Source organism: Chrysochloris asiatica, unplaced genomic scaffold (assembly GCF_000296735.1).
Source record: "Chrysochloris asiatica unplaced genomic scaffold, ChrAsi1.0 scaffold00109, whole genome shotgun sequence".
Taxonomy (NCBI): Eukaryota; Metazoa; Chordata; class Mammalia; order Afrosoricida; family Chrysochloridae; genus Chrysochloris; species Chrysochloris asiatica.
In genome coordinates, this window is record NW_006408627.1 from 7,133,735 (window position 1) to 7,161,387 (window position 27,653).

The window sequence follows — 27,653 nt, forward strand, 5'->3', positions numbered from 1 at the left end:
CTTCATTATAAACTGATAATCTCTAGTTCCCTATTTTCAGATTTTTAGGTTTGTTTTTCTTCAAATCCTTCTGTATCTGGATTGAGTTCTGGGTGGTATTGTCATGTATAGTAATCTGTTGTCTGCTCTTGTTGGTTCTCAGTCCAAAGAACACCCTTTAGTATTTTTTATAAAGCTGGACTGGTTATTACACATTCCTGTAATTTCTGTTTATCTGGAAATGTCCTAATCTTGCTGTTGTGTTTGAGAAGACAGCTTTGCTGGGTATGATTCTTGGTTGGGTATTTTGTTTCTTTCAAAGTTTTGTATATGCCATCCCACTGCCTTTTTTCTGTATGGTTTCTGCTAAGAAATCAGAGCTTAGTCTTATTGGTTCTCCTTTGTAGGTAACTTTTCATTTTTCCCAAGCTGCTCTCAGGATTTATCCTTGTCTTCGATTTTGCAAAGTTTAATTATGATAGATGTCTTGGTGATTTTCTTCTGGGATCTATCCTGTTGGAGCTTGTTCAACTTCTTATATACTTCTGGCTTTTCATAATGTTAAGAAAGTTTTCTTCCACCAAATCTTCAGCAATTCTTTGTGCTTTTTTCTGTTTCTTCATTTTCTGGATTTCCTTTAAATAAGGTATCCCACATAACTCTTAGATTTTCTTCAGCTTTTTTTTTTTCAGTCTTTCTTTGTGATTGCATATTAGTATTGATATTTATTGTAATGCTAACTAATTCAGGCTTCTGTTGCCTTGAATCTTCTCCTTTACCCTTTTAATGTTTTGTCTATTTTTGAAATCTTACTATTAATATTCTGGATTTATTATGAGCTTTGTAGTGTTTCAAAATTTGCATTCATTTTGTCTGATTTTTCTTGTAGTGTTTTCCTGAATTCTTTAAAACTTTTATCTGTGTTCTCCTTGCTTTTCTGAACCTGTCAATCCTTAGAAAGTACCCAAATATCATTCTCTTGAATTCTTTTTCAGTTATTTACTTTCAACCTCCTTTCTTTTTAGCCACATACTTCTGGTAGTGAAGATGGTGATGAATTGTTGTTGTAATAGTTTTTTTAATTGAGTCTTTATTTTTGTGAAAATCTAAAATTTTATAAATAAGACCATTGTGTCCCAAGTGGGCAGGAGGGATAAGAGTTTGTTAGAAACTACATAATTACTTTTGGTTACCATGGTTTGGAATTTTGTCAAGAAACGACAAAATCAAACTCAATGATTTTCCATGCATTAATTTTATATCTGAATGAGTCCAAAATTGTGCTAAGGCTCTAGAAGGATATGTTGTTGTTGTTGTTGTTTTTAAGTACCGTTGAGTTGTTTCCGACCCATAGTGACCCTGCATAGGGTTTCCGCAGAGCGGTTGGTGAGCTTGAACTGCTGACTTTGCGGTTCAAACAACTTTGCAGTCCAGTGCATTAACTCACAGTGCCATGCCAGGAAGGATACATAAACCTCTATCCCTGCCTTCAGGAGGAGACAGATGCACACCTCAAGGGGTACAATTCAGAGTTGGAAGCAGGTGGAGAGTCAAGGTAAGGGAAGATTCCAGAAAAGGACAGTCAGTATTTGTGGCATCCCTGTTACCACACAGCCCTAACTTCCTAGAGCTCCTTTACAACAACATTAAAGACGACTGTCCACATGAAGGAGCTCTGGTAGCATAGTGGTTACAAATCGGGCTCCTAATCTCAGGGTCAGTAGTTCGAAACTACCAGCTGTTCCACAGGAGACAGAGGAGGCTTTCTGCTCCCATAAATATTTAGAGTCTCGGAAACCCTGTGCAGGGTCGCTATGAGTTGGAACCGACTCTATGGCACATAATCACCACCATGCACATGAACCTCACAGATACAATACAAAGAAATCAAATTGATTACATCAGTGGAAAAGCTCCATATCAGCTAAAAGGGGCCAGAGGTAGACTATGAAACAGACTCTGTTACTCATATGGCAAGTTCAAGCTGAAGCTGAAGAAAATTAAAACAAGTCCATGAGGGCCAAAATAGGACCTAGAATATATCGAACCTGAATTTAGAGATCGTCTCAAGAACAAATTTGATGCAATAGACACTAATGACTGAAAGCCAGAAGAGTTATGGGATGACATCTAGAGAATCATACACACACAAAAAAAGCAAAAGTTCACTAAGAAGACAAGAAAGAAAAGACCAAAATGGATGTCAGAAGAGACTATGAAATTTGCTCTCCAACATAGAGATGCTAAATAAAGCAAATGGAAGAAATGAGATAAAAGTGCTGAACTGAAAATTTCAAAAGGCAGCTTGAGAAGACAAAGACCTGGAGTTAGAAAACCAGAAGAGAAGAACACACTTAGCATTTCTCAAGCTGAAAGCATTGAGGGAAAAATTCAAGCCTCAACTTGGAATGCTGAAGGATTCTATGGGTAAAATATTAAATGATGGAGAAAGCATCAAAAAAAGATGGAAGGAATACACAGAATCACTGTACCCACAAGAAATGATCGATGTTCAACCATTTAACAGATGATCAAGAGCCAGTGGTACTGAAAGAAAAAGTCAAGGTGCACTGAAGGCATAGGCAAAGAACAGAGCTCTGGGAATTGATGGAATGCAAATGGAAACCTTTCCACAAATTGATGCAGCCCTTGAGACACTCCTCTGTGCCAAGAAATTTAGAAGACAGCTACCTGGCCACCTAATTGGAAGAAAGCCATATTGTTGCCCATTCTAAAGAGAGGTGACCAAACCGAATGCAGAAATCATTGGACTGTATCATTAATATTACATGCAAGTAAATTATTGCTAAAGGCAATTAAAAATGTTTTTAATAGTACACTGACAGGGAACTGCCAGAGGTTCAAGCCACATTCAGTTGAGGATGTATTTACCTGTCCTTTGCTTAAAGAACCAGCAAATCTTTGTTGGAAAAAGTATAACCATAATGCTTCTTAGAAGTCAAGAAGGCTAGACTTCTTCTCTCGTACTTCAGACATGTCCGGAAGGGCCAGTCCTTGAAGAAGTTTATCATGCTTGGTAAAGTTGAAGATCAGTGAAAAAGAGAGAGACCCTCCCCAATAAGATGGATTGACACAGTGGCAACAGCAGTAGGCTCAAACATAGTAATGCTTGTGAGGTTGGTGTAGGACTGGGCAGTGTTTTGTTTAGTTGTGCCCAAGGTTGCTGTGAGTCAGAACTGACTCAGTGGCACCTAACAATAATCTGTTTTGTAGACAGTTACATGTGCATCTGAAAAAAGGCTTCTGGGAACCTGTATTTCTTTGTCACATAATGGAACTTATCTTTAGTAAACTCTCCAAAGTTGTCTTGTTTGAAAATATTTGGGACCAGGCAGAGATTTTTCTTTTAATTTTATAGGGTGTGAATTGAATGAAGGTTAACATAACAGATCATCAGTTTTAGGTTCAGCAAATCATAGGCATTGTTTTGTTTCAGTGATCGCAATTCCTTCCATGTAACAACACTTTTCCTACACTGATCTTTGATTCTTACTGCCATTCCATCTTCTTTCCCAACCCTTCTAAATTTTGTCCTTAGGTAAATGCTGCCCTTTTGATCTTGTATGGCTGACCATTCCCTGGTGTGCATACCTCAGTAGTATTGTTGTCTCCCATATGTATACCCATGGTTGTTACATATTTAAGGAGAGAATTTTGTTAAAGTTGGATTTAAGACAGTTCATCTTTAAGAAACTGTTCACAGTTCTTTGTTCCTGGGGTCTAATCCTTTCTCCTTGCTTTGATATTAACAACATAATAAAAATTTTTAGTATATACGCTTTTGTTAGCTTTCTTTTGATTTTAATTTTGACTATAAATGTGTCCCCACACATCTTCCTAGGGATTTCAAAACCTATTTTCCTACAATTCTGGGTGTGGAGGTGTAGGCATTTAGATAGTTGCCTAAAGGGCGTAATGCTTCTGAAGAAGTAATACCGCTAATGCCTTTATACCTTTTTCAGCCAAAGTAGGCACACCCAGGGCAAATGGGTGTGTTCTTGGAACAGACCTAGCTATTTAGATAGATTATTATGTATTCACGGAATAAAGTTAATGTTATGTCAAAACCTTGTTCAACCAGGCCTTTTGGTTTCTTCCTATAATCTACCTCTGGAAATGCTGATCATAGAGTCTTAATACTAACTGTTTGTTTTTATTTGTGTAGCACTGGTTTTAGCATGTGTTAATCCTGTTTCTTTCTCAGATCAGTCTTCTGAGGCTTTGGTACATTTCAAATGTGAAGACTCAGTTACTCGGTATGGATGATTTTGAAAAGGGCTTTGGGGAAGGGAGACAAAAAAACAAAACAAAACCCAACACATCTCCTTTGAGGACTTTGTATTCCAGTTTGAGAATCAAGAGTGAATTAGCAACACTGAGCCAGACTCTGACAGCCAGAGATAAGCACATCCTGGGGCTCTGCAGGAGCACCTCTGGGTCTTTGAGGAAGGCTGACTCTAGAGCTGTAAAGATCATTGCAGTGTGGTGAGATGGCTGAAAACCCAGAGCAGTGAAGTGCAAGCTGGGGACAGATTATGATAGGGAAGTGCTTGGAAGAAGGAAATGCATGCCGAGGCAGTCTAATGGCAAGTGAACAGAAATGTGACTAAAGATATTCAGCTGTACTTAGAGAAAAGTTTCGGTCCCTATTATTACATCAATCTAACATGTATGTATTTAATTTTCTTAATCAACGGCACTTAACAACAATACACTTCATGACTTAGAATTTAAAATGTCAAAAATGGCATACAGTGAAAATCATTTTACCTTATTCCCCAGCCATCTAGGTCTTCTTTCTAAAACTTTAGTGATGTTAAGAATTTCTTGTGTGATACTTATTACCTAAGAAGCAACCTTATGCGTATTTTCTAGGCATCTTTGCATTTATATGCAGACATGCTACCATGTCTTGTTTTGCTTTTATTTTTCATCTACTTAACAATATATCTTGGAGTCCTGGTGTGGCGCTGTGAGTTAATGAGCCAGACTGCAAAGTTGTTTGAACTGCAAGGTTGATGGTTCAAGCTCACCAGCTGCTTTTCAGAAACCCTACACAGGGTCACTATGGGTCGGGATCGACTCGATGGCACTTAACAACAACAACATCTCTTGGAAGTTATCCCCAATCAGAACCCCAACTTCATTATTCCTAGCTGCATAGTACTTCTCTGTTGAAGGCATGTTTTCTTAGCAGATACCTACAGATAAACATTTACATTGTTTCTAGTATCTGGCTATTTATAAGCTAGGCCGAAGTTCATATGTCATTTTATATACATATAGGTGCCAGGTCCTGAAAGTCACATTTAGAATTTGGTGTTGGTGGTTTAGAGGTTTTACCAGTTTGCCCTCCTACCAACCACAGTATTTCAGTGGTTTTTCATATCCATCTCACAGACAAGGAAGGACCCTGGTGATGCAGTAGTTAAGCACTTGGTTGCTAATTGAAAAGTTGGCAGTTCAAACCCTCCGGCCATTCTGTGGGAGGAAGAGTTCAGCCTTGGAAATGCAGTGGTGTGCAGTTCTATGAGTTGAAATAAACTGTGGAAACAGGTTTGCCTTGTTAATTTTTATTTTACAGTCTTCTGATTTGTTTGCAAATTTGATATGTGACAAATAGCATCTCAGAATGGTTTTAATATCTTTAAGGAAAAAAACCGTAGTGTAAAGCAATTTTCCTTTTGTCCCTAGCATGTTTATTTCTGTGTAGTTTGTTAATAAAAAAGTGTAGTCTTGTGATGATTCAAACCAGCCTACAACATTTACTACGTCTGTCTCTAGAGCTTTAAACATTAGAAACTTGTTTTCATGTCATGAGTTCTGTGCAAAAATTGTTCTGTGACTAAAAACATACTGACAGATGTTGATTGGGTGCCCTCCTGGGGCAGGCTGCATGCGATGGTGATTCAGCACTGGAATTGGCCCTGGCTTTTGTGCAGCTTGCAGCCCAGAGGAAGCAGAGAGGAGACTGTGTGGAGTGCTTGGAAGGGGGAGGAGGTACAGGCAGCTGTGATTGCAGAAGCCAGAGACCCTGGGCTGTGTGGGGAGCTAGGGTGTGCTTCTCAAAAGACTTCTTTTAATCTGAGACTTGAAGTCTGAGCCAGAGTCACCCTAACAGAGGTGAGCAAGGGCAGTGTTCCAGGTAGAACTCCACCCCCACCCACGCCTGCCCCCGACCAAAAGAAGTGTGACTTGTCTAGCTAGTTGAGGCATAGGCGAGCAGCAAGCAGACCATAATCCAAAAGGTGACAAACATTTGAACCATAATCCAAAAGGTGACAAACGTTTAAAGACACACGTAACATGGGCATTCATTATAATCTTTTAAATATGAGGTGTGAAAACGAGGAGACTTCACATAGTTGGTGGGGAAATGGGATTAAAAGATACTGTGCTTTTTTCCCCACAAACTTTTCTGAAGTTCCATCAGCATTAATCTGGGCATGTTGATGCCCTGTACTGGTTCATAAATCAGTACCTGTTGACATTTTCGCATTTGACCTTCATACCAATCCTGTGAAGTGGTCAAATTGGTAATAGTATTCTTTTATCACTATGAGGAAATAGTCCCTGAAAGGGCAAATCTCATCCAGCAGCCCAAAACCCATCCCTCCGCAGCACCAGCACACTCTATAGGAGTCCAGCATCTTTGGGCTTCTCTCTTCACATACTGCTTCCTGCTCCCTGCACTTCCTGGTTAGTGGTAACTAAGCCTTTTTTCAGAATAGCGTTGTTAGTTTAAAAAAAAAAAATGCTGCTCTGTTGAAACTTGAGAGATTTAAAACTTAGCATAAAAGAGACTCCTGGTCTCCTCGGTGAGGTATATTTCTTTTGTCCAGCTCTTCTTAGCTTTTTAAAACAAACTGTGTCATGCTTGGAAGACATTGGCTAACATTTTTTATTTTGGTATCAGTGCATTTCCCTATGATGATACAATGTCATTCCAAAAGGAGTGAGAAATCAGACTGAGGCCCTCACGGCTGCCTTTTGTGGTCTGGAATATGAGGTAGTTAAATCTGAATGTCATTGTTGTTGTTAAGTACCATGGAGTCATTTCCAACTCATAGCAACTCTGAGCAGGGTTTCCCAGGCTGCAAATCTTTACGGGAGCAGAAAGCCCCATCGTTCTCTCACGGAACAGCTAGTAATTTCGAACTGCTGACCTTGAGGTTAGCAGCCCAACTCATAACCACTACGCTACCAGATAGCCACATGCTTTTCTGTCAAATCTAAAGAAAAACCTTGTTCTTTAAAAAAAAAAATGTTCTTGGTTATTCAGAGGACAACTGAAATCACACCCTCTCCTAAAACAGTTCCTGTAGGTTTCTCTTACATGAATGGTTAAGAGTTGGGGAAGGCAATGATATAAAATTGTATTGTAAAGCCAGGGGCAGCCAACTTCAAGCTGTTTTGTGACCTTGGACATGTAACTCAAGTTTACTAGGACTTGGGCTCCTCGTTTTTGAAAACTGCGATCATACTTACCATTGAGGTTGCTGTAAGAATTCAATAACGTACAGAAAATCCCACAGACAATGTTTTTATGCTTTGAAGTCTATAATATGGATATAAAAGTGCCTAGTGGTTTGCACTTGAGTACCAGCTGAAAGGTTAGTGGTTCAAGCCCACCCAGAGGCACTGGGGAAGACAGTCCTGGCAACATAACTCTTAAAGATGACAGCTGAAAACATTATGAGACTCAGTTCTACTCTGTAACACATGAGGTCACCATATCATCCTGAGGTGAAATCAACTCTCCAGCTAAGGTGATAAGAATGTATCTTGCAGTTCCTAGGTATATTTAATGCACCACTTTCTCCTTCCCCTGTCAAGCTAATGATGGTTTCTTAAATCCCAGAAATAATAGTCTGCAAAAAACTTAATGTAGTGTCAGGTGCAATATGCACACAACAAATAGATGCTGTCTTTATGTTTCTTAATTAAAATGAATTATGGTTTCTGTGTTAAGCTCTTACCTGAGTAGGGAAGAGATATCTCTGCTGCGGATTTCTGTTTTCAAATAGGGAAACAGATCGAGATCTGTGAAAGTGGTCACAAAGAAGCAGGAGAAAAGCTATTGTCTCTGGGAACCTAGATAGTTCCCTAGATATTTAAGGTGGGAAACAGCCGACATTTGCTAAAGGGAGTGTTGTCAAAAGGTCGGTGGTTCAAACTCTAAGCGTGGGAACTCTTTGTTATTGTTAAGTACCACCGAGTTGGTTCCGACCCATAGCAACCCTGTATAGGGTTACCGAGGAGTGGTTGGTTAAGCTAGAACAGCTGAACTTGTGGTTCAAACTGACTTTGCAGTCCAATGCATTAACTAACCCACAGTGCCGCACTGGGACTACTTGGTCACTTTTGCACATAACAACAGCAGCCCTCGTGATTGGGAGAATTAGACAGGGAAGGTCCTAAAAACTCGATCTTAACTCATGGAACTCTCAAGATGATTTCATTTTGCTCACTCTTGTTCTTTGAAAGGAGGCCTAGTGGAACAGTGTTTAAGTGCTCAGCTGCTGACTGAAAAGTTTTCAGTTCAAACCAACACTGCAGCTCTTTGAGAGAAAGATTGGGCAATGTGCTTTCGTGAAGCTTACAGCCAAGAAAACCCTATGAAGGCACTTCTGTTTTGTCACATTGGGTTGCTCTGAGTTAGAATGGACTCATAGCACCCAGCCACAAGAGTTGCTTTTTGAGGCATCGTACTTGAGTGTTTTCAACCGTATTTCAGCTGTGCTTCACAGTTGTTGTTGTTGTTGTTGTTAGGTGCCATCTAGTCGGTTCTGACTCAAAGCAACCTTATGAACAACAGAACAAAACGCTGTCGGGTCCTGCACTGACCTAACAATCATTGCTACAGTTGAGCCCATTGCTATTACCACTGTGCCAGTCCATCTCGTTGGGGGGTCTTCCTCTTTTCCTCCAGCTCTTTACTTTTATTAAGTATGATGTCCTTCTCCAGGGACTGGTCCCTCCTGATAGAGACAGTCTGGCTATCTTGGCTTCCAAGGAGCATTCTGGCTGTACTTCTCCCAACACAGATTCGATCTTTTAGCAGTCCATGGTACTGTTAATATTCTCCTCTAACACCATAATTCACATGCATCAATCTTCTACAATTCACTGCCCAACTTCACATGCATATGAGGATATATATATATATATATTTCTCAGAGGCCTGTCTCAAACTGATAATTATTTGGACACAGTGTTAATTAAACAGAGAAAGCACCTGGTTTCTATGAGTGGGCGTGGCAGTTCTTAGCTGGATACCCTATGGGGAAAGTGAACTGTCAGGAAGGGATTAGACCACAATAGCTTGTTCCGGTTCCGCTGCCCCTCCCTTTTTGGAAAGTCTTCTAAGTGGCTGTGGAGGTAGTACTGAGTTGTACTTTATTAAGCAAGGCAATATTTCCTTCAGATCTTTCTCTGCAAATGCATCTGAAATACCTGTACTGTAGTTTAGGAATTCCTGGTTTGGGTGAGAGGAAGATTGAAATATAAATCTCGGGTAGGTGAAACCTAAAATGAGCTCATACGGCACAGATTGTCTTATAGCTTGTTCCTCTTATCAATATTGTTTAAAAATATGTTTTGGTACATATAGATCTATTTAGGAGTAAAGAGACAGTAACTCTCTAAGTTACTCTGAAACAGTTCAGGGGGCCCAAAAGTGTGTATAAAACATAGAAAACAAATGTGCAAAAACATTAATAACATTTGGGAATCCAAGTGAAGAGCGAATGGGAATTCTTTACTATTTTTACTTTTCTTTGGCTACAAAATAATTTCTTAAGAAAAGTTAAAACATGTGTTAATCGTGCACACAGGCACGTATATGAAGGACTTCAAAAAGCTCATGGAAAATGGATTGAAAGATAAATATAAGCCTGCCTTGTAGTTATATCATGCATAGTATATTGGGTATGGATGTACTGCAGAGGTATTTCGTAAGAACCCTCTTTTACATATTCGATCATTTTCTATTTGCCTTTATAAGCAGTACTGTTTGGACATCCCAAAATATGATTTATTCTCATGAATTTGAAATGGAACCACCTATATTCCCCATTTCCCTTTTGAGGCACTCTAAGGAGCTCTGGTAGCGTAGTGGTTACGAATCGGGCTGTGAACCTTAAGGTCAGCGGTTTGAAACTACCAGCCACTCCGCGGGAGAAAGATGAGGCTTTCTACTCCCGTAAGGATTTATACCCTCGGAAACCCTGTACAGGGTCGCTGTGGGTCGGAACCGACTCGACGGCACTTAACAACAACAACCTGATAAGGTGGAGTCCTGGTGTGGCGCTGTGGGTTAATGCGCCATACTGCAAAGCCATTTGAACTGCAAGGTCTGCAGTTCAAGCTCACCAGCTGCTCCTCGGAAACCCTATACAGGGTCGCTATGGGTCGGAACCAACTCGACGGCACTTAACAACAACAACCACCTGATAATGCGCTTTATATGGAAATTCCAAATAATGCTTGAACCCAAGACTACCTTGAGAATTTTAAGTGGGTTAAATGGTGACTCCATTAGTAAATCTTGCTAATATAAAATTAAGGAGTCCTGGTGTGGCACTATAGGATAAGCACTGAACTGCAAGGTTGGTGTGAATTGCAAGGTTGGCGGTTCAAACCTATCAACTGCTCCTCAGAAACCCTATACAGGGTTGCTATGAGTCAGACCCATCTCGATGGCACTTAACACCAACAACCAAAATCTAAAATAAATTCTAGAAAAATTTCTTCAGTTCTGGCTCATCCAGTGTAATAAAAAATTTTGGGGGGCGGTGGGAAGGAGATTGAGTGTGTGACATAAAACATCTTGGTTAAGAAGTGACTGCTTAAGTAATTTAAAAAGAATACAAGGAAGTTTTTACATGTCCTGAAATTGTAGCTCTGATCTGGTGAGAGCAGCAGACAGATTATTTTGCCCTCCTTCCATTGTGCCTCACTATTTTCACCGATAGATATTTTGATTGTATGAGGGGATTATTTTACCAGAGTCAGTAAAATAACACTGTGTTCTGTCTCCTTCAACTTCTAGTTGTTTTCTAATGATACATGTTAAAAATGAAGCCATTGTTTTTGTGGTTAGGTGCCATAGAGTAGGTACCGACTCATAGCGACCTTACGCACAGCAGAACGAAACATTGCCTGATCCTGGGCCAACCTAACTACTGTTGCCATGCTTGAGTCCATCGATGCGGCCAGTTGGCCAATCCATCTCATTGGGGGTCTTCCTCTTTTTCTCTGATCCACCACCTTACCAAATATGATATCCTTCTTCAGTGACTGGTCCCTCCTGACAATATATCTAAAGTATGAGAGATGAAGTTTGGCCATCTTGGCCTCCAAGGAGCACTCTGGCTGCACTTCTTCCAAAACGGATCTATTGGTTCTTATGGCACGAGTATATCTCATGTTCAGGACAAAATAGCCATCATTTCTGTACCTGATATTTGTGCCAATATAGAGTGCTAATGTATGGTCTAGTTTTTGTTTCCTTGAACGGTTTTGAAAAGCAAAGTGGTAAGTAGATTTAGTTACAGTATTTACTTGTATAATGTAAGGTAGATCTGTGATCCAGCAGGTTTCAGGGTTTCCCTTGATTTTCTTTGCTTAGATTCCTGAGCGTCAGGACCCTATCTCAAAAATGACAAACTGCAAACACCTCGATAAAACCCTTTCCATGAAATTTTACCTGTTTTAAAAATTGACCCAGACGGGTCGACTTGAATTTGAATTTTAACATGCCCATTAGATTCATTTACAGGGCACTATGAGTGTTGCGTGCTTTTTTCTTTCTTTCTTCTGTCTTTCCTAGAGTACACTGGAATGGAGGAAATGGTGGATTAACAAACTTTAGAATATGGATTACAACCAGTGCCGTGTTAAATTCTACTCTTAAATTAGAAGTGATGAAACAAAAGAATCCTTTTCTCTCTGGTCTCTACCTGAGAGGCAGGCATTAGATGAAACTAACTGGCAAGGTGTACAGTAATGGGAAGCTCTGTGTATGGCATAGTACTGCTATACTATGCATTAGCACAAAAACTGACAGACACAGTGCAGCAAATGTTGTGATTCTATTGGAAACCATAGGGCTATGGTTCCTGTCTGTAAAACCAAAACACCAAATTGGCAGTCTTGGAGTCAATGTTGATTCACAGCGATCCTATAGAACAGTGTAGAACTGCTCCTTAGGGTTCCTCAGACTATAAATCTTTACAGAAACAGACAACCTCATCTTTCTCCCTCGAGTGTAACTGGTGGGTTTGATTCGCCCACATTTCTGTTAACTGACCAACACTTGAACGGTTCACTGCCAGGATTTCTTCTTTGCTTGTCTGTAGTTCAGGATCTTACTCACTACCCCCCACCCTACCCAGTGACACTAAAACAAAAAATTGAGACTTAAAAATTTGACATGTCTTAGTTCACTCTCTGTGGTGGTGATAGGAGCGGCAGGTGGCTGTTGCTGGGCTGAGACTAATGAAGAGGACCATTCCTCTAGGATGAGAGTTGATGGCCTCTTCTCATAGGCTCTTCATTTTACATGCATGTAAGTGTGTAATATGTGTAAGATGAAAATGCTGTATTGAAGTAGAGCTAGAGGCATTTTCAACATCCAAAAGTGGAGTTTTGGGCAGGCTAGTACAGGGGGTAAAAATAGTCATCTGCAATTGAGCTTTGACCTCCATACAGTGGGGACCTCCATGTCATTCAAATGACGGCCATGTTTAGATGTATGTAACATACTCACTCACTGCTCAGATGATGCTAATTTGGCTGACTGTGATGCCTGATTTTTCTCTTCTTTCTGCCTCCATTGTTGTTGTATCTGTCATGCCCCTAGATTTTCTAGGACACTGTATTTCTTGAATATATACACGTTTTCCATTAGAAAATGTTGAGCTGTGGGTCATAGTCTGCCATCACCTGCCATCACCTCCAATATTACCCTTTCCCCCATGATCAACTTAGATTAATCCGTTTTGTCTTTTTTTTTTTTCCCATTAAAAAATAGGAATTTCCTAATACTTAGCTAGTAAAGGTTGAACCTGTGAAGTGTTGCTATATTAATACAACTTCTGGGATTAGCACTGGACTGATAACTGCAAGATCACCTATTCAAACACACTAGCTGCTCCTCAGAAACCCTGGACATGGTCGCTATGAGTTGGAATCGACTGACTCCACAGTGCTTGACAGCAGCAATAGCAGCTGTCACTCCTGGTTGCTAGATCAGCACCAGCTTACCATCACTCTAGGTTGTGGTGCTGCAGGAAAAGCACTGGACTGCTAACCACAAGGTCAGCAGTTCAAATACACCAGTCACTCCTTACAAACCCTGTACAGTGTTGCTTTGAGTCAGAAATGACTCAGCGGCACTTAACAACAACAACAATCATCACTCTAATTGTTTTGTTTGCTTAACAATCTTTTTTTTTTTTTTTTCCTTCCTTGCTATTCACTTTCAGCAGACCTACTCCAATGAAGTCCATTGTGTTGAAGAAATTTTGAAGGTAAGTTTGTTATTACTGTTTCTCATTTATAAAAATATTAAATCCATTGATCCCTGGCGTCACACTTTAGGATATACACTGGACTCATAACTGAAAAGTTAGCAGTTCAAAACCACCAGTCACTTTCAGAAACTCTTAAGAGGGTCCTTATGAGTTGTAATCGACTCAGGAACTCAACAAAACAATATTTCCATTTGGGTCCTAGTGTGGTACTGTAGGATAAGCACTGAACTGCAAACTACCAAAACTACAAGGCTGGCAGTTCACACCCACCAGCTGCTCTTAGAAACACTACACAGGTTTTATAGGAGTTGGAACCCGCTCGACAGCAACAACATAATCACTTACTTTCTCTACTAAACAGTGTTTTTCCTCATAACCCCAAGGCAAAATAAACAGATAGTGAAAAAGTCTTAGACGTTTCTGAATATCCTGACAGATTTTCCAATTAGAATGAAGACTATAAACTGCAAGGCGTTTAGACCAGAGTTTTTCTGACATCTCCCATAAGTTTTTCTGCTGTTCATAAAGATGCAGTAGAGTTGCTCACTTCTCAAGAGCCGGAAGCTCCCTGTATTGAGGTAGTGCTGATGGCACTAAGGTGTTAAGTACCCTCATAGATTCTGACTCATAGTGACTCTGTGTACAGCATTTCCAAGGAGCAGCTGGGGAGCTTGAACTAACTACCTTGTGGTTCAAACCGACCTTGTAATCCAAGTAGTGCTTGATTTATGCAACTCTTGGTGTTTCACAAGTGATGCTTCATATAGCCTCTTCTTCAGTGAGACACTGTGCATTTTTAATGAGATAAAAAGAGAAATAGTGGAAATAGACCTACCTTGAATGATTACTTTTTGTTTCTTGAGACTATGTCATGAGTATTTTTGTCCTTCAGCAAATATGACATTGACTACGTATTCCGTTTGTTTAATTTTTTCTCAGCACAAGGATGACAAATTCCTTCTAGAATTTAGTTCCCAGGAAGAGGAGGCCACAGTGCTCCTCAAGAACTGGCAAGCTTTCTTTTGACCAGAGAAGAATTATATAAACCATCGTGTTTCCTATTTTTGGCTTTAATTTCTAGGAAATCTGGAGCTAAATAATTGTTCATGAATAGTGATTATAATAACTGAGGATTTTGTATTCCGTCTCTATAGCTTTTGATTTTCTTCCATGTCAGTTTTAATGATAGACGTATCTTTATTGGAAACTTCCTTGACCTCTCTTGGAATTAAGAGAAACATGACAAACACGCTTATTAACTGGAATCTCTACTGCTCAATTTTTCCTCAAACTATGTTTACCCAATATTTTTTTTTAATTTTTCAATGTCAAATGTTAAGTAATGGTGGTTTTTAAACCATTAGTTAAGTGAATTCATTATTATACAGAGAAAAGTTATCTAGATGAATATTTGGAAAACATTCAGTGAGACATTTTTCCATCATTTGTGTTTTGTTTCATCTTGTATTTAAGATTCTCCTAGGAGAGGGGGAAAATTCCTCTGAGAAAACATACTTTGAACTGCTAAATTTGAGGAATTTTTGTCAACCAGCTAATGAAACCAATAATAGACAAGCTAAAAAGGAGCTCTGGTAGTGTAGTGGTTACAAATTGGACTGCAAGCCTCAAGATCAGCAGTTCAAAACTACCAGCTGTTCCACGGGAGAAAGATGAGGCTTTCTGCTCCCGTACAGATTTACAGTCTTGGAAAACCCTGTACAAGGTCGCTATGAGTCAGAACCGACTCCACGGCACATAACCAAAACCAACCAAACTTAGATTAAGGTTTTATTCCCTCCTTTCCTCCATCTGTTTCTGAAATTCTTCAATACAGTCAGCCATAAGAATGATAAATGTCTTAGTTATAAAATATGGCCTTAGCATTTTTTTTCTGTGTGATGTGTTCTATGACTATGCCAAATGTAAATGCAACAATATATATTTGTTCTCTGTGTGCATCAATGCTTTTTTAGGTTTCAGTGTATATTAATATGAAACGTCACATCCTTTATTTAGGAAGATGGTTATGAGAGCATCAGACCAGCATTTTTAGGTTAATGAATTCATTCATCTTACCCAACAGCAGCTTCATGAGTTCTTGCGTACCTTGTGAGTACATAGTTAATGCAAAGTAAAAGATATATATTTTACTTTAGAAATTATAGGTAAGGACAATGTGTAATGGACACTCAGAATCTGCTCTGCTCTCTGCCTGTCTTCTACTCAGTTAAGTCAGGTGTTCTCCCAGGGCATCATTTTCCTCATCAGTTAAAAAAAGACACTGGACTAGTGGATGACCTCTAGAGTCCATTCAAGCTCACACCCTCGTCCTCTGATGCTGATCCAGATGCTTTCTTTGGCCTCATAGCTCCTGTCCTTATCTTATACCAGCGGTTTAGGAAGATTACCAGGAATCCAAACACAAATCTTTCTCATAGGCAATGAGAGTACATCCCTAACAGAGACAATTAATTAGAGAGAAGATAACATGTGGTTCTCGGGGGGAAATATGAAGTTACTGTAACAGCAGGGAAGTGGTGACCCGTAACTTCTACAGGCTGATGAGATAAGAAGATAGCATTGAGACTCTGCTGGAGACCTGGAATTGCCATGTACTATGGTCCAGAATCGAGAACACACCACCACCACCACATGTGCATCATCGAAGCATTTTACATACTTAGCCTTAACAACGCTTTGAAAAATACGTGGTGCACTGGACTACTAGCCAAAAGATTGGTGGTTTGAACTTACTTTGAAGACAAGCCTGGTGACCTCCTTCTAAAAAGTCACAGCCTTGCAAAAATCCCTTTGGAGCACTTTTAACTCTGCACACATGGTGCTATGAGTCAGAATCTACTCGATAGCAAATAACAGCAACCATCCATCCATGACAGAGAACTGGGGGGTTGGGGGGGGGTGTAAAGGATAATGTTCTTACCTGCTACCTGTGAAAGGTTACAGGTCCAGTCAGCTCAGAGACATGTCAGAAGAAAGGCTTGACAATCTACTTCCAATACAGCAGCCATCAAAAACCCTATGAAGCATAGTTCTACTGAGACACATCTGCGGTTGCCTTGAGTTGGCATCAGATTAACAGCAACTGGTTATAACATTTTCCTTAGACTGACTTGACTATTAAATAGAGTTAGGAATTCAGGACTGCACAACTATTTTCTTCCCGTTATATTTTAGTGCAGGATTCCTGTTTTGTACTAAACCAAGTAGATGAGAATCCATAGACAAGAGCATGATTTCACTTGTAGCAAAAGTTCCACAAGAAGGCCAACATCTGTTTTTTGGTTGTCACTGTGCCACATCGTTTTTGTCTATCCTGAACTCTAGCAGCGTGGTAGGAGAAAAAGGACGAGTTGGCAGTGGAAGTACTTACCTAGAGAGACATCTGTCTCCAGTCTCCAGAGGACATTTCTGTGGTAATAGAAAGGCTGGTCATCACTTTGAAATGTTGTAATATAAAATGTGTTGCACATATGTATGCCATGTATAAACAAAGAAGCTCCAAGGAGTTCATGGAAAAATTCCATTATCTCTTTTATTTGTAAGTCCCCTCTTACATGCATGATCTCCTGTGTCTGCATGAGTCTTCATGTTACACATGATCTGGGGTCACCAGTTTGCTGGTAGAAAGCTGTTCTTGAAGCTGCTTTGTCAGGCTGGGAATGGACTTCTTTCTTTTAGACTCAGTCATTGGTTTCTTTGGGACAGTGTGGTGTGGGGGTAGCATGAGACTTGATCCAGTTAATTTAGACCTCAGTAAAATAAAGGGGTTAGAGTTCATGATCTCTAGTGCTGTGTTAACTCTTTTCTTTACTCCCCCCCAAATTAATAAGTATGTTTGTATATGTATTTGCAATTAGACTTTCTTTACCTGACATGTCTGTTTTCTACTGTTTCTTAGTAAAGCAAAATAAAATACATGAGCTTTCTTAGGGGAAAAAAATGAACACATGTCAAGATGCATAGATTAATTTGAAAATCTTAGAAATTTTGTGTTTAACCAAGAAAATAGTGAAGAAAAACGAATCTCTATTCATTGAAAGGGAAAGTCGTTCTTCAAGGCTCTCTCCCACCAAAAAGTTCTTATGTGCTAATAGCTTGTATCAGGGTAGGGTCAAATCCATTAAAACTCTCCCAAGTGGAACAAGTGACCTGAATTACTTGTTTGCTCAAGTTAAACAGGAAGGTTCTTCTTCCTTTGAACTTAAATAATTCCAGGAAATGCAATAAAAGAAGCTGAGGGAAAAAGAAAGCGTTGAGTACAGAGCGCTTGTCCAGCACAGTTACATCAACTCTGGGAACACCTATTACGGTTCATGTGCATTTTAGTATTCAGAGTGTGTTAAAAACCTGTCATGTTCTAAAGTTCTTGCTTTTCTTTGAGCTGATGATTTCAGTTACATAACTCAAAAATCTTCAGCTTTTGAGTATATAGCTCATTAAGTTTGAGAAAAAGTAAATGAAATACCCTTTTAAATTTACGTTTCATTTACCATCAGTCCCATTCTACAGTAAATTTGTAAAGTTAAATTAAGCAGCAATAAATGTTCAATTGATAATTTACCTTGTCTTCCCTCTCAAATCTCTTTTCAGGAAATGACCCATTCATGGCCTCCTCCTTTGACAGCAATACATACGCCTAGTACAGCTGAGCCATCTAAATTTCCTTTTCCCACCAAGGTAATTCCCTAAAATTACAGCAGACGTGAAAAAGTCTGAGATATTGTTGTGGGCCACATCAATAAATTACTATCTTGTTGAATTCTTTAGAGATTAGGTTAAAATTGCAACTAACTTAACTTCTAAGGTACTTCATAATGCTGTCAAACACTTGTATATCCAGATTGTTAGTGTAAAGCGTGTTGTGTTTTCATAGGGCTTCATAGCTTATGAAAACACTCCGGCCAGTAAATTATCTCGCTTGAGCATGCTTTAGAGTTGGACTCCTGGTGTGGTGCTATAGGATAAACATTGGACCGCAAAGTTGGTGTGCACCTCATGGTCAGCAGTTCAAACCCACCAATCACTCCGTGGAAAACCCTATTTAGCATCGCTATGAGTCAGGACTGACTCGGCGGCATTTAACAACAACTTTAAAGTTAGGAAAACTGAGACACCGTAAAGTTAGGTTATCTGATCCCTATTTCAGAGTTTAGATATATACATAAAGCAGTTGCCTGTTGAGTCATTCTGACTCAGGGCAATATCATGTGTGTCAGAGTAGACTAATGCTCCATAGTGTTTTCAGTGCCTGGTTTTTCAAAATTTGATTGCTATGCTACGCCTCTCTTCCAGTGTTTCTCCAGGTGGACTTGAACCTCTAACCTCATGGTTAACAGCTGAGCATTTTAATTGTTTTACGTTTGCCATCATGATGTTAATAATAAGCAAATAAATTGCTGACGTGTTTGTTTATTATATAGTACGGTATTTGTAAACATTATATTAAAACACTGTCATATTCCTTTTGGGAGTTTGTACTTTTGGATACAGTTGGTTTGAACTGCAAGATTGGTGGTTCAAGCTCACCAGTTGCTCCTTGGAAACCCTCTAGAGGGTCGCTATGGGTCCTAACTAACTCAACGGCATTTAACAACAGCAAATTCTGGATAATCATCAAAATTTAGACATCTCATCTTCATATCTGTGTTTCCTCCCTCCCGGCTTATTGAATGCACATCGTTAATATACTTATTCCTTTCCATGATGTTTTCTATGCAAACTCTAATTTGCCAGAAAGATATTTTATGCATTTTCTAATGATACTTTAAAGTTAAGGGGAAAAATAAAGTGATTCATCATTACTAGTGTTAAAGTAAAGCATTAAGCTGCAAAAATGTCTGCTTACTGCTAAAAGAAAAATGAACTCTGTGAAACAATAGAAAAAAATAAAGGCTGCTTTATGTCAGAATTACACGTCAGTGTTTTTACCCTATGTTGAAATGCATCAAAAAATGATATTGATGAATGAAAAGAGAGTGATAGGACCTTTACTGTTTATCCAAATGCTAATTGTGGAAACTATCTGCAGGTTGTATGTGTATGCTCTGTGCCATTTTCCCCATTTTTTAATGTAGTCTAACATTTCATGAACCTGTCTTTTCAGTGCTAAAAGCTTTACAGTAAAAGTCTATTTCGATAATTGGAGATTTTTATTTTTACTTTTAGGATTCCCAGCACATCAGTTCTGCAACCCAAAACCAAAGTAAGTACATATCTGGAACTGATTATTGTATTTGAGAACAAAGCAGAACTATTATTGTTTTAATATGAAGACATTAATTTACTTTTTTTGAAAGCCCCAAAAGAAACGAGGCCTTTTCATGTTGCAAGCATGGGAAGGGGGAAACAAACACATTTTCTCTGGTAGAATTTCAGATCGTTAAAAAAAAGATGATGTAAATAAAACCAGGTATTGGCCTATCCCAGAGTATATGTCTTTGAATGGGGGCTCTGGAAGTACCATAACTCAGGAATTGTATGTGACAGTGGATTCTATTTTCTTCACTGATCTTACAAGTACTTGGGTTTAGGGGTTCTGCCCTGAGGGAAATGTTGTGACTTTATATGTCAGTGTTTGTGTCTATCTTTGCAAAATTCAGCTGCCTAATAAGTAAAACCAGTCTTGGTGTCGGTGTTTTGAGAATGGTCTGGAAAGACTTACTGGCTGTAATCATACTCCTGGCCTAGCTTTCTAGCCAGGGGTGGGGGTGGTTAAAAATATCACATGAGAGCTGCTGCCACCGTGAGGTTAAAGTGATTAATTGCATGTACACAAGAGCTTCCACAAGACATTATGGAGAAGGCCACTCACCCCTGCCTAAAAGACACCCATGTTTTCATTCCACTTCGTCTGGACTCAGGTCCCAATTAATAGCATACCTATAAAAATACACCAGGCTCCCAATCTGTTTGTTGCCTCCATACTTAACATTTCCTGTTCCATTCTAGGGAGCAAGACCAGACTTCTATTGCTGAGGACTTGCTAATTTATGTTCCTATCTCAACCATTGGTAGCTATCTCACTACCCAATTAACTGTCATAACTTTTCATCCTGGCCTTGCAAGTCTTCTAAAACTTGACCTGGATCCACCCTGTCTCTCAGCACTCTTAGATTCTGCACCCTAGCTTTACCTTTCTGAATCTCTGCCATTTCAACTGCTCCCTCTTGACGACCTTAATTGACACTGCCTTTGGTCTAGAAGGCTTTTCTCCTCTTTCAGTACGCATTACTTGATTCTGTTCCTTCTCTAATTTGTCATGTTTGGTCATTAACTATAAAGTCACCATTCTCTAGAGTCCCAGTACAGTTTGTATGATTGATTTGAGTACTTATCACACACTGTCTGGGATGGTGAGTATTTTTGTTTCATGCCCTTCATTGAAGATAAACCAAATGCTTTGAACGTATTAGTATCCCCATCTGTGTAGCCCTGGTGTGGCGTTGTGGTTTAATGCACCACACTGCAAAGCCATTTGAACTGCAGGGTCGGTCGGCAGTTCAAGCTCACCAGCTGCTCCTCTGAAACCCTATACAGGGTTGCTATGGGTCAGAATTGACTCAGTAGCACTTAACAACAACAACAGCAGCAGGCAGTCTGTAAAAGGAGTGCTGAGGGCACAGTGGACTGCTAACCACAAGGTTGGCACTTCAAACTCACCAGCCATTCTGTGGGAGAAAGGTGAAGCTTTCTGTTCCCGTAACAATTTACAGTTCTGGAAACAGTGTAAATAATTGCTATGAGTCAGAATTAACTGGATGGCACCAAACAGCAACAGTAGCAATAGCTGTTGAATACAAGGAATCCCTGGGAAACAAATGAGATGTATTCCTAACTGTGTCTTTAAGAAGTTACAGGTCCCTAGGAACAGGTGCATACGGTTCTTGTTTAACCTTACTTTACTGCAAGAAAAAGCACAAAGTCTTTTTAATGATTTTAAAGCTGCACGTGCAGCAAGTGAAGGTGATTGTGATGAATTTACTGAGTAGATGTAAGTATTGGTTCAGTCTTTTCAAACAAAGTGAGGGCTTCAAAACTGGCAGTGCCTTACTCGAAGATGGCAGTTGACCATGCTACTTTGAACGTGTGTGACTCTGGGTAGTAATCCATCCTCACCCACCACGCTCTTCAAAGGACTCACTGTGCTCATTCCAGGGCCTAGACTTACAGTTTTTCCTTTTCCAGTTCCTATGACAAATCAGCTAAATTGTGAAAACTTGGGTTGGTTCCTGTTTCACCCTGTTGGCCATGAGAGAACCCATTTGAAGGCCTGCACTAGAGGACAAGTAGGAGTTGTACCTAAGTTGACTGTCTGTAGCCCAGGGTCGGCCTGTAAATGACTGCGATATGGGAGATTGTCTATCTGATGGATAGGCGGCAGGCAGTGGACCATTTGCCAAGGGCAGAGGCTGTTGAGAGTGTGAAAGCAAATCCCTGGCCACTGTTGTGAGTCGATTCTGAATCATAGCAATTCTGCAAATTGTTTCTGAGGAGCATCTGGTGGGTTTGAACCATAGACCTTGTGGCTAGCAGTCCAGTGCTATCCTACAGCACCATACCAGGACCCCCAAATCACTTAAGTTGTTCAAGTGCCATCGAGTTGATTCCAACTCATAGTGACCCTGTGCTTAGTTAGTATTCCAGTGCTTATCCTTAATCTTGTGGTTAGCAATCCAGTGCTGATCCTAGAGCACCACACCAAAACTCCAAATGACTGATTTTTTGTTGTGGTTGTTAAGTGCTGTTGAGTTGTTTCTGATCCATAATGACCCTGAATTGAGTTTCTGAGGAGCAGCTGGTGAGCTTGAACCCCCGACCATGCAGTTCTAAAGGGCTTTGCAGTCTGGCGCATTAACCCACACGCCACACCTAGGTGAAGTTAAATCAGGTGGCTGACAGCAGCGTTGGCATAGTGTTTCTATATGCATCACCATCGGCTGGCACCAGAAAAGTATCCAACACAAAGGAAAGTTCCTGGCAATGTGATGTCCGACAAATTGCAAGCAATGCTAGTCACGTCTTAAAATGTACTATATAAGGAGACAGTGGTAAATTTGATGATGGCTCTTTGATAGAGAGACTAGAATGATTCGTTTTGGGGAGGGGGAAGAGAGCTCTAGAGTGTCTACCTCACTCGTTACATAGCATTGCTTTTCAAAATTTTGTTTATTAAGCATTTTGCAATTTTGATCCAACCCTCTCTCTATATGTAACATAACTTATTGTGTAATGGTGAGATTATGTCAAGTACTGTGGAGAACCCTCTGGTTGACAGAATTAAGTATACTGTTTAAGTGGAAAAGGTGAAGGAAAGAGCAAAAAAGGGAACTTAGCTAACGATCTCAGAAATATGTGGTATTAGGCAGCTCTGATAATTTTCCTCTCTTCCCACAGAACAACATGCTACATCTTCAAAAACCCATGCTAATTCTCAGCAGGGAACATCGTAAGTAAAATGTTTTTGTTTATTCAGAGTTTATAGTATGAGATTGTAATTTCCTATGTAAATCTATTTCTTAGGAGGTTTTCTGTCCCCCTTTGCTCCCCTCCCCCCCGTGTTGTGTAAAGTAATGCCATTCATAAAATATTGTTGCATTGTAATGGGAGAAATGATTACATATGTATTTGTGTAATGTTCTCTTGTTGAAGTCTTATATGTCGTAAGAAAAGCTTAATATGGGGGTTATAAAAAGTTAGGAAATTGTGCTATTATTTACATATTAATTTTAATTAATAGAAGGCTTTGGCTCTGTAAATAATTTCCATCTCCAATGGTTTTGGTTTCTGGAAATTTATTTGGGGGAATGTGTGCTTTTTAAGGTTTTCCTAACATTTTTATGGCCTACTTTTACTTGATGAAGAGTTATTCCTATTGCCCAGCTGTTCTTTATTAAGGCCAAGCAATTCCAGGTATATTTTGGGTTTTTGGAACATTTTAAAGATTTTGAAGTCAGCATTTTGACCTAATTTATCTTTTCTTGTTGGTATTGAACTACTATTCCTTTGCATACAATCTGAAGTGGTTTTTAGGAACGAAATGAAGAGGCTTTTCTCTCCTTCGGTCTGACTAGCAAACACTGAATTGCTGTCTCTGGGGAGTTCCATTTCCAGTTTTCAGCTTAATTTTCTAGGTACAATATTTGTTCTGTGTATTTTGCAGGTGGGGCTGTCCTGTGGACTATGTATTTAAAAAAAAAAAAAAACTATAATCAAGTCAAATAAATCATCTATTATATTTCCTAATTCTGATTGGATGTGATCAAACTGGGTTAAATCACTCTTCCCATGTCCCAGTTCCTTCATGTAATTTGTTTTTGTCTCTCCATAGCGAAGTGGGGGTGGGGAGAGGAAAGAATATCATAAAATGGTTTTGTGTGTGTGTGTAGTTGAAAGGACACATTTTAAAATATGTGTGACAAAATGAAATTTTATATGGTACTGGTATATGATTTTTTTGTTTGTTTGTTTGCTTTTAATGCCTTTTATTAGGGTTAAAAAAATAAATAACCTTGGTCAATTAGCTCCTTTTTTTAATTTTATTTTTTGCTTTCAACTTTTAAGTGGCTCCTGAATTTTAAAAGTCAGTTAATCACTTTGTTGCAATATACATTTGAAGCAAGGAGGGTTTATTAAACCAAGTGATAATTGCTAGTAAGTAGTAGAAACTACAGGTCCGAGAACCATCATTGAAGGAATTCTGTGTAAGCTCTGTAACTTTTTGTAGCAGTGTCTTTTGTTCCTTGTGCTTCTTTGTAATGGTGGGTAGGCCACGAAAGGCCAAGTTACTGCCTTTGGAGCAATGAAAGGTGGGGATTGAAGAGCATGCATCCCACTTTGACAGTAAGATCAGAAAGGAGGAGATCAACTAGCAGAGTAGATCCCCAGACTGCAGACCTCTGACTTACATTCAGTCCTTGATGCATGTTTGCCCTCACTTTGACATGATTGAGCTAACATCTGTTTCCAACACATTCTTCATCAAAGTCCCCTTCACTTGCTGCATATGCAGCTTTTAAATTGTTGAAAAGACTTCCAGCCTTTTTCTTGTTCTAATCAAGAGAAATCCATGGGCATCAAGCCTGTTCCACTCATAACAACCCTGTAGGATAAAGTAGAATTGCCTCCTAAGGCTATAAATCTTTACAGCAGCGGACTGTCACACCTTTGTTTTGCAGAGCAGTTGGTGGGTTCTGCTACTAAACACTGTGCTGGAGATAGCTGTTCATCTTGTACAAATTTAGCTTCACGACACACTTAGGAACTGATCTCCATCATAAGCTAGGAATGTCCAGTGCCCTAGAGTTGGTTCCAGCTCATAGTGACCCTGTATAAGGTTTGCAATGAGTGGCTGGTGAGCTTGAACAGCTGACCTTGTGGTTCAAACCGACCTTGTAGTCCAGCACATTAACCCACAGTACCACACCAGGACTCTTAGGAAGGAAAAAGCAGCTATGTCTCTGGGCTAGTAAAGGTTAAAGGAAGAAAGGCACGTGGTGATGGGGTCTGATCTAGTCCTGAGACAGTTTCAGACTGAGTAGGCAAAAGTCCTGCCCTACCACTCCAAGTTTGATCAGGTTTTTCAAGTCTGTGTAGTAGATAGAGACTTACACTATTGTAGTTACTAAATTCTTTCCTACGTTTTGTTTACTTTGTGGTTGAGACTATACTCAGCAGAACACATACCAGCAGTATAATTTTGTGCCATTGATGGCATTCTTTGACTTGTGCTGCCATCTTCACCTTCCTTTCCTGAGTGGTTCTTTCTCTATTCTCTGGTAGCATAGTGGTTACGAATTGGGCTGTGAACCTCACGGTCAGCAGTTCGAAACTACCAGATGTTCCGCTGGAGAAAGATGAGGCTTTCTGCTCCTGTAAAGATTTACAGCCTTGGAAACCCTATGCAGGGTCACTATGAGTTGGAACTGACTCCACAGTACTTAACAACAACAACAACAAGCCCCCTAAGATTCCTGTCCAATCTCTTGAGTTGCTCTTGTCAGTGTGATCCCCAATGCAGTTGGTCCTAGAGTGCTAATGTGGGTCTGTAGGGTAAGTACAAGATTGGCAGGTGAAACTCACCAGCCAGTCCTAGGAAACCCTATACAGGATCCCTGTAAATTGGAACCGCCTCAACAGCACTTAACACCAGCAGTAGTTAATCCCTGAGCATCACAGGTTTTAACTGTACAGGCCCACTTACAGCATTTTAAGAGAATACTCCCATCGCTTGAGCTCACTGCATTATGAACAGGGGAGTGGGAGGTGGGGGCTTCGTGCAAGTCATTCCCATGTTGGTAAGGGCTCAGCCATAATTATATGCAGATTTTCAACTGTGCCAGGGATTCACAACTAGTATCCCTTTATAATTACTGGTGATTGGGATGCAAAGATTAAGAAGCAAAGAGGAAGGACCAGTGGTTGGAAAATATGTCCTTGATGATACAAGAGATGCTGGAGATCACGTGATTGAATTTTTGCAAGACTAGTGACTTCTTCATTGCCAGTACCTTTTTTTTTTTTTTTTTGAATTTTAAATAATATGTGCATGGCATTAAATGAATATTTTGGACATTTTTTTTTTTTTTTTTGAATTTTAAGAGCAGCTTTCTTTTTCCTGTGACAGGTGCGTTTTCCTCACTTAACGAGCAGATCAGGATAATTTTAATTGACACATTATTTGAAAGCAAGTAAACCCTCCTAATGAAGTTTATTTCCAAAGTACTGAAAATAATTTCTTTTATTTGTTTATGTTATTCCAATACCTTTTTAAAACAACATAAAAGGCAAGCTAATATACATGTAACTCACCAGTTGGAATACATGGAAATCAAATTGACTACATACATCTGTGGAAAGAGATGGTGGAAAAGCTCCATTTCATCAATCAAAACAAAGTCAAGGGTAGACTGTGGAGCAGACCATGAATTACTCATATGAAAGTTCAGTCTGAAGCTGAAAACAATTAAAACAAGTCCCATGAGAGCCTTGAATACATCCCACCTGAATTTAGAGATCATCCAAAGAACATATTTAATGCATTAGGCACTAATGACCGAAGACCAGAAGAGTTGTGGGATGACATCAAGAACATCATATAGGAAGAAAGCAAATGGTCATAAAAAAAAAAAAGGCAGGAAAGAAAGAAAAGATCAAAGTGTGGGTATCAGAAGAGCCTCTGAAGTATGCTTTCCAGTGTAGAGATGCTAAAGTGAATGAAGGCAATGTGGAAATAGAAGAGCTGAACAGACCATTTCAAAGGGCAGCTCAAGAAGACAGAATCAGGTATTGTAATGAGATGTGCAAAGCCATGCAGTTAGAAAAGCAAAAGGAAAGAAAGAACACAACGTGTCTCAAATCAAAGGAAAAAATTCAAACCTCAACTTGTTATTTTGAAGGATTCTATGGGCAAAATATGGCGCTGTAGCAGACGCGCTCCATCCTAAGGTCTGTTTGAACCACAAGGCAGATGCGGGAAGACATGCCTCTTCAATTTAGAGTTGACTGTGATGATGCGAATGGAGTAAAGCCTTCGGAACCTTCATTTTCTGATGCTGCACAACTCAAAATGAAGAGAAAAAGCTGTAAACATCCATTAATAATCAGAACATGGAATTATGAAGTATAAATCGAGGAAAGTTGGAAATTGGTAAAAGTGAAATGGAGCGCATAAAGATCGTTATCTTAAGCATTCCATGAGCTGAAATGGACTGGTATTGGCCATTTTGAATCTGACAATCACATATTTATTATGCCAAGAATGACAAATTGAAGAGGAATTGGCATTGCATTTATCATCAAAAACAACATAAAAATCTATCTTGAAGTACAACGCAGTCTGCACCTTCAAGGAAAACCAGTTTATTTATCAGTCAGTGTTCCGTTCTGTTGAACATAGGGTTGCCTATGAACAGCACATTTACTTAAAGGGCTTTGGGTTTTGGATATTTGTTCCTTTCCAAGGTTTGGATCTTTTGAGTTTTCAGGGCAGGAAAGGATACAGCTCATATCCTTTCTATACTTATGAACAATCCTCTTGCTCTGTGACTAGATGCAGTTTATTAGTGTCTCTTGTCCATTAAGTGCATATCAAAGGGA

General features: G+C 39.5%; 1 protein-coding gene across 1 annotated transcript in view; it reads left to right on the forward strand.

Moving 5' to 3' along the window:
* Positions 1–27,653, forward strand: part of AFF1 (AF4/FMR2 family, member 1) — a 132,191-nt gene that overhangs the window by 46,471 nt on the left and 58,067 nt on the right. Inside the window, exons 3-7 of the mRNA XM_006867744.1 lie at positions 13,494–13,535; positions 18,150–18,236; positions 19,725–19,761; positions 22,953–23,004; positions 23,079–23,081. Coding sequence (XP_006867806.1) covers positions 13,494–13,535; positions 18,150–18,236; positions 19,725–19,761; positions 22,953–23,004; positions 23,079–23,081 — 221 coding nt within the window. The remainder of the gene's footprint in view (positions 1–13,493; positions 13,536–18,149; positions 18,237–19,724; positions 19,762–22,952; positions 23,005–23,078; positions 23,082–27,653) is intronic.